Source organism: Hypanus sabinus, chromosome 1 (assembly GCF_030144855.1).
Source record: "Hypanus sabinus isolate sHypSab1 chromosome 1, sHypSab1.hap1, whole genome shotgun sequence".
NCBI classification, from domain to species: Eukaryota; Metazoa; Chordata; class Chondrichthyes; order Myliobatiformes; family Dasyatidae; genus Hypanus; species Hypanus sabinus.
In genome coordinates this window covers 47719859-47731233 of record NC_082706.1, presented here as the reverse complement: position 1 = coordinate 47731233, position 11375 = coordinate 47719859, and the positions used below count along the sequence as shown (strand labels likewise).

The following is an 11375-nucleotide window of genomic DNA, read 5'->3' as shown; positions in this document are numbered from 1 at the left end:
GAAGGCAGGATGACGCAAGTGTGGCTGACAAGGGATTTTAAAGCCAAAATAAAAACCAAAGAAAGGTATATAATACAGCAAAAATAATTGGAAATTAGGGGATTGAGAACCTTTAAAAACAGCAGAAAACAATTAAAAAGTCACAAAGGTTGAAAAGATGGAATACGAACATAAGCTACTTAATTGTATTAAAGAGGAGAAAACTTGTATTAAAGAAGTTAAAATAAGTTTCTTCTGATATGTTAAAAGTAAAACAGAGGCGATAGTCGAAATCGGACCGCTGGAGATGTCGTTATGGCGGATAAGGAAACGCGGATTAACTTCACTATGGAAGACACTACGGTATGGCAGATGTTCAAGAATCTCAAGAGGCAGACGCGAGTGAAGTTGTCATTATTAGGAAGCAAGTGCATGCTATACTGGAATATCTGAATCTAGATAAGTGTAAATGAACCAGATGTTCTGAAGTAGGGGGCTGAAGAGTTTGTGCAAGCATTAGTGAAGATCTCTTAAGATGAATTGTACTCCAGCGTGATCAGGGAGTACTGGAAATTTGAAAATGCCTCTACACACCTTAAGAAGGGGAAGCCGAAGAAGAAATTTCAGGAAAGTTAGTCTGCCTTCAGTGTTCGGGAAGTTGTTGGAGTCGACTGTAAAGAATGCTGTTTCGTGGTACTTGGAGGCACATGATAGAAGAGGTCAAAGTTAGCATGGATTTTGTTACTGTAAAATCTTTCATGCAATATCTGTTGGAATTCCTTGAACAAATAATATGCAGGCTAGACAAAGGGGGAATAGAAAATATCATGGACCAGGTTGATCAGACAGACTTTGAGAACATGTCACATATGAGGCCACTTAACAAGTTAAGAGCCCATGGATTTACAGGAAAGAACATAGGCTGAAAGTTAAGGACTGGGAATAAACTGACATTGTTGAGGTTGACTACCGGTGATAATTAGTGTTCCACAGAGGAATTTGTTCGGACAGTTTCTTTTCATCTTATGTGTTACTGATTGGATGAAGGAATTGATTGTTTAGTCTACAGGTTTGCGGGGGATACGCATTAGGTTGGGGTGTCGTCGTACTCAGGAAGCAGTGAGGCTCCAGAATTAATTAGACAGATTAGGGAATGAGAAATGTGGTAGAAAGAATACTGCGTCGGGAAATGTATGGTCACGCACATGGATAGAAGCGCCTGATGTACATGGCCTGTACCCTGTACTTCTCATTGAATCTTAACTAATGTTAAAGGGCTTCGAAAATGTAGATTTGGAGACGTGTTTTTTTTTCATATTCTGCGGGTGTCTAGAATAAAGGGACGTCAAATTAGAACAGTAAAGAGGAGAAATTTCATTCACTAGCAAGCGTTATGTCTGTGAAGTTCTTTGCCACAATCAACTGTGGCGGCCATGTGATTGGGTAAGGGACAGGGTGAATAGTTCTTCATTAGTTAAGGCATGAAGGGATACCGGGAGAAGGTAGAAGATTGGGGCTGCGAGAAATGGATCAGGAATGTTGAAGGGCGTAGCAGACTCAATGAGCGAAATGACCTAATTCTGCTCTTGCATTACTAATGGAACGCCAACAGTAGCACATCGATTTGTAAATTCACCAACTTGACAGTGGAAATTCACCTGAACAGTTCGCAATAGCATTAGCAAGCACGAAGCTGAATGGATTCCGTTTGGTGAGAATGGTTTTGCTCAACACCGGCCCCCTAGGCCTGAGTCGACGTAGAAATAACAGCAGTAGTAGTAGTAGTCCTGAAACTGATGAACATGAAAATACCAATCATGCTACGTTGAATTGGAAGGCACTATTATGGCCATGTTACAGATTCATTATTATTATGGTTCTCACATTGTTTTGTATCGCCTATCCGTCTTATTCAACAATCACAGGAGATCTGAGCAGGTATATTTTAAAGTGGAAAAATTGTTACACTGCGACTGTTCCACTCCTTCGAACTTCATGACGTCCAAGTCCAGTGGCACGAGCAATACTCACAACCTGGAGATTCCTTGGCTGCAGTAGATGGCCAACACTTCTTGTCTTTTCATACATTGCATTCTTCACGAAGCGTTGCAGAACCGCACTCTTGCCTGGTAGATCTCACTGTTCATCACATCCACCCTGTCATTCAGAGCAGACTTCGGATTCTAAGACAGGCATGTCGTACTAATATTAATACAGCAGCGGCTGCCAGGTAGGAGGCAAAGAGTCGGAATAAAGTAAGACGTTTCTGGTCGGCTGCCGATGACTACTGGTGTTCCACAAGGGTCCGATTCTTTTTACGTTCTTGTGAATTATTTGGACGATGGAATTTATGCGTTTTGCAAAGTTCGCAGACTATATGAATATATGTGATATGGCAGGTAGATTTGAGGAACTAACGATGCTACAGAGGACTTAGAGAAATGAGGAAATTTGACAAAGAATTTGCATATGAAATATAGTGTTGGGAAGTGCATGGCCATGCAGTTTGGTAGACGAAATGAAGGGACTGACTGTTTTCGAACAGGAGCGAAAATGCAAAGAAAGTTGAGAGTCCTTGTGCAGGATTCCCTGAAGGTTAATTTGCTGATCGAATCTGTAGTCAGGTGGGCAAAGGCAGTGCTAGTTTTAATTCCAAGAGAGCTAGAAAATAAGTGCAAAGATAGAAAGGTGGAACTTTATAAAATATTGGTGAGCTTTACTTGGAGTTCTGTGAGTGGTTCATTGTTTGTATTCTCCAGAATGCAGAAGAAACCTATGGAGTGGTGCAAGAGCCTAATAGAGTCGATGCCGAGAGGATGCTTACTATGGTGGGGAACTCTAAAACTAAAGGATACCGCCTCAGATAGAGAGATATGAAGAAGAATTTCCTTAGCTATGTCATGAATTGTGTAATTCTTTACCATGTGTTGATGTATGTTTAAGGCAGAGGTTGATAGATTCTTGATTGGGCAGGGCATGAACGGATACGGGAGAAAGCAGAAGACTGGGGCTGCGTGGAAACTTGGATCAGCCATGATGAAATGGCGGAGCAGATTTGATGGGACAAATGGCATAATTCTCCTCTTATACCTTATGGTTTTATGGTCCTATCATTTCCCTCAGACAAAACAATGCTCATTACCCCTCGTTAACCCCCATCTGACCAGGAGAACGGATATATTATCTCGCAGACTTCTCTTAAGTAACTTACTTCCACAAGGTATTTGTTGCATTGTTCTGTAGTTTCCATTAATTTGTTTGTACATTCTAAAGTCTCGGAATAACATTCACTGCTTTTCGATATATAACACTGCAGCCATTGGAAGCGATAAAGCAGGTATCTCAGCCAGGTCTCTCGCAATTTAATCTTTAGTCTCACTGAATCCCTGTGCGTAATGAATCTTAGTAGTCACTCTCCTTGGTCAGTTTTTTAGTTAACGGTCACTTCACGACATTAATGTGATCTTCGGGAAATACACAACTCCACTGAGGCTACTTTTCGACGTGCCATGGTACTGACGCAATTTCCTTTAGTAAATGTAGGAGAAAAATATTCAGGGGTACATTGCCCATATTCTGATTTCCATTAAACGAATTATTCTTTCTTCTGTGAAAAGCGTTATTCACTCTGCAGCACCCCGCCCCCCCCCCCCCCCACACACACACACCTCTAATAGAACATACCTTTGGAATTTACTTTATCTTTGCGGCTACTGCTACCACATGCAATTTTGTTTGCGCCCCTGATTTACTTCTTCTCTGTACTCATTACATTACAGCAGGGAATTGATTGAATGCAACAGCCTGCATTTTAACGAGGTTTTTCCCCTGGCCAAGACTAACAAATTCCTTGACATCCCGGTTCCTTAAATCGACAAGCCTTGCACAATTTACTTCGATAGTTGTTTAGTTTTGTTCTAGGAATAGCTAGGATTAAAAAAAGAAATGCATGATATCGCATTCCCCTTGATTTACAACATACCTAAAGCAAATAATCAGAATCCTAGGTGTGTAAAGAATGAGAAGCCTAATCTAGAGTCCGGAGCAAGAAGAGATTCTGTTACAACGTTCATAGATTTCCGATTGCCATTCATGTATTGGCAGAGCAAATCTGGATCTCGGAAGGAAAATGTCAATACTGGGTTATGAACAGTTTATCCTGTGTCGTATTCCTTTGAGTATTGCTTCCGTTACTTATTACAAACACGTTTTAATGTAAGCCCTATCCATAAAAGTTCCAAGTCTTTTCTGAAGGTATAAAAGGTAGTTGTATTTCTTAAGTTTATTGCTCTGGTCGAATGAAAAGCATTTACATTTCAGTGAGTTAGCAGCTCTAAAATGTTTCCATAAGACAAAACACAGATTGTGTCTTTACTTTCGGTTTATTTTAATTGAACAGCAAATCCTCGAAGAATGTGTGGGTCGGAAGTGAACAGCTTCTTCATCCCTCTGAGTAAACTATATACAGAAAAGTATTAGTGTTGAAATTGCAGTGGCCCTGGCAGAAATATTTCAAATGGTGATATCAACGGGTCAGGTGCCGTAAGGTTGGAGGATAGCTCATGTAGTTCCGTTGTTTAAAAAAGAGTCGAAAAATAAGCCGTGAAATGATAGGCCGGAAAGTTTGACATCAGTGGTAGGTAAATTATTGGAAGGAATAGTAACAGATAGGCTCTTCAAGTATTTGGATAGACAGGGACTTATTAGTAAAAGTCAGCATGGCTTTGTGCGTGGTAGATCATTTTTCACCAATCTATTAGAGTTTTTCGAGGAAGTTACCAGGAAAGTGGATGAAGCGAAGGCAGTGGATGTTGTATACATGGACTTCAGTAAGGCCGTAGACAAGGTCCCGCATGAGAAGTTAGTTTGGAAGATTCAGTCGATAGGTATACATGAAGAGGTAGTAAATTGGATTAGGCATTGGCTCAATGGAAGAAGCCAGTGAGTAGCAGTGGAGGATTACTACTCTGAGTGGAGGCCTGTGACGAGTGGTGTGCCACAAGGTTCAGTGCTGGGTCTATTGTTACTTGCCATCTATATCAATGATCTTGATGATAATGTGGCAAATTGGATCAGCAAATTTGCGGATGATACAAAGATTGGTGGTGCTGTGGACAGTGAGGAAGTTTTTCAAACCTTACCGAGGGATTCGGACCAGTTCGAGGAATTGGCTGAAAAATGGCAGACGGAGTTTAATTCGGACAAGTGTGAGGTATTGCAGTTCGAAAGGTCAATCCAGGATAGAACATACAAGGTAAATGGTAGGACACTGAGGAGTGCAGCAGTGCAGAGGGATCTGGGCGTACTGATACATAATTCCCTAAAAGTAGCGTCCTAAGTAGATAGGGTCGTAAACAGAGCTTTTGGTACATTGGCCTTTATAAAACAAAGTATTGAGTATAAGAGCTGTAATGTAATGGTGAGGTTGTATAAAACATTGGTGAGACCGAATTTGGAGTATTGTGTGCAGTTTTGTCACCTCATGACAGGAAGGATATTAATAACATTGAAGGAGTGCAGAAAATGTTTACAAGGATTTTTCCGGGACAATAGAAACTGAGTTACAGCGAAAAGTTGAATAGGTTAGGACTTTATTCCCTGGAACGTAGGAGAATGAGGGGTAATTTGAAAGTGGTGCATAAAATTATGATGGGTATAGGTAGAGTGAATGCAAGCAGGCTTTTTTCCACTGAGGCTAAGGGAGAAAAAAAAGAGGTCATGGGTTAAGGATGAAGAGGGAAAATTTTAAAGGGAACAATAGGGGGACTTACGCAGAGAGTGGTGGGAGTGTGGATTGAGCTGCAAGATGAAGTGGTGAATGCGGGCTCACTCTTGACATTTAAGAAAAACTTGGACAGGTGTATGAATGCAAGGGGTTTAGAGAGATATGGCCCAGGTGCTTGTCAGTGGGACTAGGCAGAAAAATGGTTCGGCACAGCTACGAAGGTCTAAAAGGCCTGTTTCTGTGCTGTAATGTTATATGGTTATATGGTTCTAATATATATTCGTTTGCTATTTATTCCCTTCTAGGAACATGTCCATATACTTCGAAGCGTAGTTTTCAAAGTATTTAGCATATTAGTCAAAAGTCTGCAAAGCTCGACAATATAAATTAAAGCATAATTTGGTATCAAATTGCTTTGAGTATTTACTTTCTCATATATTGTCTCAATTCATTTCAAATTAGGCAGTGACAGAGAGACTAAGTGGGTGATCATTCCTCCTAAGTGAGTAAATAGGACAGCATTTGCTAAACCGGGTTGTTTGACTATAATGATTTCAGAGAAGCCCTGAAGAAATATATTTCATAAAAGAATCATTTTACTATAATATTATAATAACATATAAATCCATCAGATGCTTTAGAAGTGGGATGTTAATCACAGTTTGATAGAGGCATTGTTGCATTATAGCTTTTACACATACAGAACATGGAAAAGCAGAACACCAGAACAAATCACTCGGCACACAATGTTGCACCGAGCCAGCCTGAAGCAAATCAAAAAACAGACTAACACTAATCCTTCACTTCTACACAACGTTCATATCCTTCCATCTTCCTTACATCAATGGACCAATGCAAACGTCTCTTAAAAGCCTCTAAAGTAATTACATCTACTATCACACCAGGCGGTCCATTCCAGTTATCGACGACTGTGACTAACACACTTGCCACTCACTCTGACTTTTAACGCATGTCCTCTGGTTAAACACTTAAACACTGGGAAAGTGATTTTCTCTGTCCACTCGATAATGCCTTTCATAAACTTGTAAACATCTATCAGGTCTCCTCTCAGCCTCCCGCCCTCCAAAGAAATCAAACAACACACACAAAATGCTGGTGGAACACAGCAGGCCAGGCAGCATCTATAGGGAGAAGCGTTTTCGACGTTTCGGACCGAGACCCTTCGTCACGACTGAACACAGGGCCTGATCAAGTGTCTCGGCCCGAAAAGTCGACAGCGCTTCTCCCTATAGATGCTGGCTGACCTGCTGTGCTCGAACAGCATGTTGTGTGTGTTGTTTGAATTTCCAGCATCTGCAGATTTCCTCGTGTTTGCCCAAAGAAATCAACCCCAGTTTATCCATCTTTCCCTGTTAGCACATATGCTCTAAACTAGGCATTATCGTACTAAAGCCCTTCTGCACAATCTGCAAAGCCGCAACATCTTTAGTGGGGTGTACAAAACTGTACACAATACTACAGTTGTAGCCGAACACCAGTTTTGTAAAGCTGAAACAGAACCTCATGATTTTGAACTCAGTACCTCGATTAATGGAAACAAGCATTGAATAACCTTACTTATATTAGTCGAAACATTGAGTTCAAAAGATCTCTCCATTCAGCAACACTTTTAAGGATCTGTGTTAAACTCCATCTGGCAATATTCACCCAATACCAGCAAATGATCTATATAGTTATGCATATTCTTCCAGTCTTCTACCCTACCCACAACTCCACCAATAAGCCACATACTTACTAACTCACCTATCGACATTTTCATTGCGGGCATTGATATATATAGGTACTACGTGCAACAGAAGTCCCGGAACAAATCCATGCCCAACTCCACTAATAAAAGTCTTCCTGCTCCAATAAGTCGCTCCGAACACTACACTTTCTCCTATGCGGGAGCTAGTTCTAAATCCAAATAGCCAATTTAATTCTGACTGCATGCATCGTAATTTTCTGAAGTAGCCTCTCATAATGGAGAGTCTGTCAAGCACATTACTAAAATCCATGCAGGCAACGTTCACTGTCCTAACCTCATGAACTCCCCTATCACCGTGTCCAATAACTGAATCAATTGTGCACCGCATGACCAGAAATTTCGCGACAACTGACTTGGACTCGGCGTTCCATAGTTCCCAAGATTTTCCTTTGTTCCCTTCTTAAATAGAAGTACAACTTTAACCAGTTACCAGTCCTTGTGGACCTCGCCTGTGGCTAGAGATGACACGGAAATATTGGTCAAGGGCCCGAAGATCTGGTCTCAGGATTCATTAGAGAAACTTGGTAAATCCCACCAGGAATTAGCGACTTATCCATTTTAGCAGATAGGACATCTTGAGATTAGTGACATGAACGATTCATGCAGGACACAAAAAACTAGGTGACATTCAAGAAAGGGAAGGGATTAAACAGCCAATGCAGTGTCACCCCCCTAGAAAAAACGTATATTACTTAGCATAGGCGTAGTGTACCTAACAGAGAAAGGGACAGTGGTTAGTTTTCTGCTCTGTGTCTGTCATTGAGCCTCAGAAAAGAAAGACGGAGAAAAGGAGCGCTTTCCCGATAGGGAATTAGTTAGTTAGGGGAACGAACAGATGGTTCTGTGAATGAGAATGGGATTCCCGGATGGCATGTTGTATTCCTAGTGCCAGGGTCCGTGATATCTCGGATCGAGTCCTGATCATTCTTGTGCGAGGCTGAACAGCCAGAAGTTGTGGCCCTTTGGTAAAAATGACTTAGGTAGGACCAGTGACAAGGTTGTACACAGAGAATTCAGGGATTACATGCTAAAATAAAGGGCAAGACCTCTTGGTTTGTTTTACCTTCACTGACTAACTGAGTCAGCTCAACCAGAATAATGCGTCAAAAAGTAGCAGATCAGGATATATAATTATGTGCCCCGTTTTAGCAGTTGTCGGAATCCCAGTAAAAACAGCGGATTCTAACAATGAGAGAACGAAAATTGCTTTATATTTGTCCATTTTCAGATATGTGTAAACTGCTAGCAGCATTCTATCGCTTAATTGCCACGCTGGGGATTGTGTTCAGATGTATAAAAATGTCCTAGATCGCATTGTTCACCACCTACCACAACAGTGAGGCAATGCATGAACCAGCGAACGGTCTCGTGTACTCTGTTTATTACCCCATACTTGCAGCTGCCGGTATTCCTGGTAAGACGTTAAGATGAAATTTCAATTGTGCGTCTTCGTGGTGCTTTTGGTTACTCATGATGCATACCTTGGTTATTGCTCCTCTCTAAATGTGGTTCGCAGGTCTCTGTCTCATCACTAATGCAGAATAATCGACAAGCACTCAAAACCTATAGGAACGGAGTAAATTTCTTCACATCGTGCTAGATCAGCATATCGACCGGTGCATCGGCTCTGAACATTCCGTGTTACGAAACGAACACAACTGATAATCCACATTAGTGTTCTCTCATAAGCAAGTATACTTCCTCAGCATTTGTCCCCTGGTGAATTTACAGAGATAGGAAACCCTCCGTGACCCCTTGTGGTTGTCTGTGAAGAAACATTGAATGATGCTAATAATTAAGGTGATTTTCCAATGTCCACTTCTTCCAAGAAAACATTCTCAAAAAGTTAACAAGCTGTAAAACAAAACGTTTTTGCTTCAGAGCATTTTATTCTAAATTGGAAAATGCATGTACTTATGTTGGCTTAAAGATGGTATATTGCTACAGTTGAATCTGGCTGTGCCGGGAAGGGGATGTACAGCCAACACAAAAAAAAATTCGAGAAACTTTGCAGGCCAGACAGCATCTGTGTATGTGGTTTGTATTTCAATGAAACCAGAATGGATTGTGGAAAGAAATGCTCATAGTCGTTCTATTCTGGCAGGCAAAAACCGATTCAAACTAAATGATGTACAACTCATTGGTTGCTTTGCCATTCTTGGGAGCTGAGGATATGACGCTTAAGTATATGTCAATTTAATAATAAGACCGAAGACCGAAGGATATCTTTGAGATAGAGACTGAGTTCATCCAATTTTGGAAGTTCCATTAAAACCACAGAGCCTTGCAATGGCCGGGCAACGCCAAAAAACGAGAGAAACGGATATATATATATATATATCCAATAACATTTATGGTTGACACCATTGTTTCTAAACCTAACCATATATTTATCAGAGTGCAGTTTTTCTTTCTAAACCAACGCCATTTTTCCAGAACTGGATTTGAGTGGAGTCGGAATGGGTTGCTATTGAATCATGCTCGAATTCGATGTACAATTCATTTGACGCTCTGCTATGTTTATAGAAACACGGAATCGTCAAACACTCTCGCTGGTAGTTCGATGAACATAGATTATTAAACAGCAGGTTGAAGCTTTTGCCTAATGCTTCCTGTTTTCAGTGGAGGAAGATGGAGGTGTTGTTGTACTCAATAAAATTGTTGCTTAACATAGAAAATGATTTTTTTTCCAGACACTGGCCAGCCAACAAGAATGTGATAGAAGATGCGCAGGTTACGAATTTAATTCAATTAACAGTTTAATTCTTTCGCTCCGTTTATACATGCTACCTCATCTGTTGGGCTATTCAATATCGGTCTCATATCACTTCACTAGCAATTACTACAATGTACTGACAAATGCAGCACTATCAAATGTGCCCTGTCCTTTCCTTTCAATGCTATTTTGAAAATGTCAAATTACGGATGTCGACGTAATCTTTTGTACAGAATGACAGTGATTTGTTTAACCGTATCTGTTTTGTTTCAGCTAATATCGCAGTAATAGTGACCCTGTCCCGTGGGAAATGCGGCCTCTCTAAATGTATCAGTTGCTACCTGGTTAGTATGGCAGCCTCAGACCTACTTGTCGTCATTACAGGAGTGATACTGAATACGATTGTTGGCATTTACTTCCCAGGTAGTTTCATGTCCATAACGCCAATATGCAGCAGCAAAATCGTCCTTATTTACGCCTCGATGGACATTTCCGTTTGGTTGACGGTTGCCTTCACATTCGATCGCTTTGTAGCAATTTGTTGCGGCAAGCTGAAGACCAGGTACTGCACAAAGAAGGTGTCGGCCACCGTAGTTGGGGCAGTTTTCACGATGGGTTGTTTGCTAAACATCCTTTGGTACTTTAAATTTGAACCGATGCACGTTATCAACGGTACACTGTGGTACTGTCACACAAAAGCCAGCTTTTACACCTCTCCAGTGTGGGTAATATATTCTGCTTTTCATTATATCGCAACCCCCTTCCTCCCTTTCTTTCTCATCGTGTTACTCAACGTCCTGACTGTTAGATTCATTATTGTGGCAAGTAAAGCACGCAAAGCACTCCGCCGACACAATCACAATGATCCTGAAATGGAGAACAGAAAAAGGTCCATTGTTTTACTTTTCGCCATTTCCGGCAGTTTTGTTCTCCTGTGGATGATATTTATCATCCATTTCCTCTATTATCGAATCACAAACACGTTGGCATACACGGGTTATGATGACCCCGTGTTCATCTTGGAAGAGGCCGGCTACATGCTCTTGCTCCTGAGTTGCTGCACAAACACTGGCATTTATGCAGCGACTCAGCAGAAGTTCAGAGAGGAGTTAAAAAATTCACTGAAATATCCATTCAAACAGATCATCACATTTCTGAATAAGCGGCAACCTTGCCAATATCGGTAA

The 11375-nt window shown here is 41.0% G+C and overlaps 1 protein-coding gene across 1 annotated transcript; it reads left to right on the top strand.

The window, feature by feature from the left end:
• The first annotated feature begins 1372 nt into the window (after positions 1-1372).
• Positions 1373-11375, top strand: LOC132399626 (probable G-protein coupled receptor 139). Its single transcript, XM_059980241.1, has 3 exons — positions 1373-1422; positions 7881-7996; positions 10462-11375. Exons 1-3 carry the CDS (start codon positions 1373-1375, stop codon positions 11373-11375), a joined length of 1080 nt encoding a protein of 359 aa, XP_059836224.1.

Coding starts and splice junctions, on each gene's coding strand:
- LOC132399626 (XM_059980241.1), top strand. CDS start 1,373: ATGTCTGTGAAGTTCTTTGCCACAATCAACTGTGGCGGCCATGTGATT. Junction 1,423..7,880: donor TGTGGCGGCCATGTGATTGG/GTAAGGGACAGG, acceptor CTTCTTAAATAG/AAGTACAACTTTAACCAGTT. Junction 7,997..10,461: donor GGATTCATTAGAGAAACTTG/GTAAATCCCACC, acceptor GTTTTGTTTCAG/CTAATATCGCAGTAATAGTG.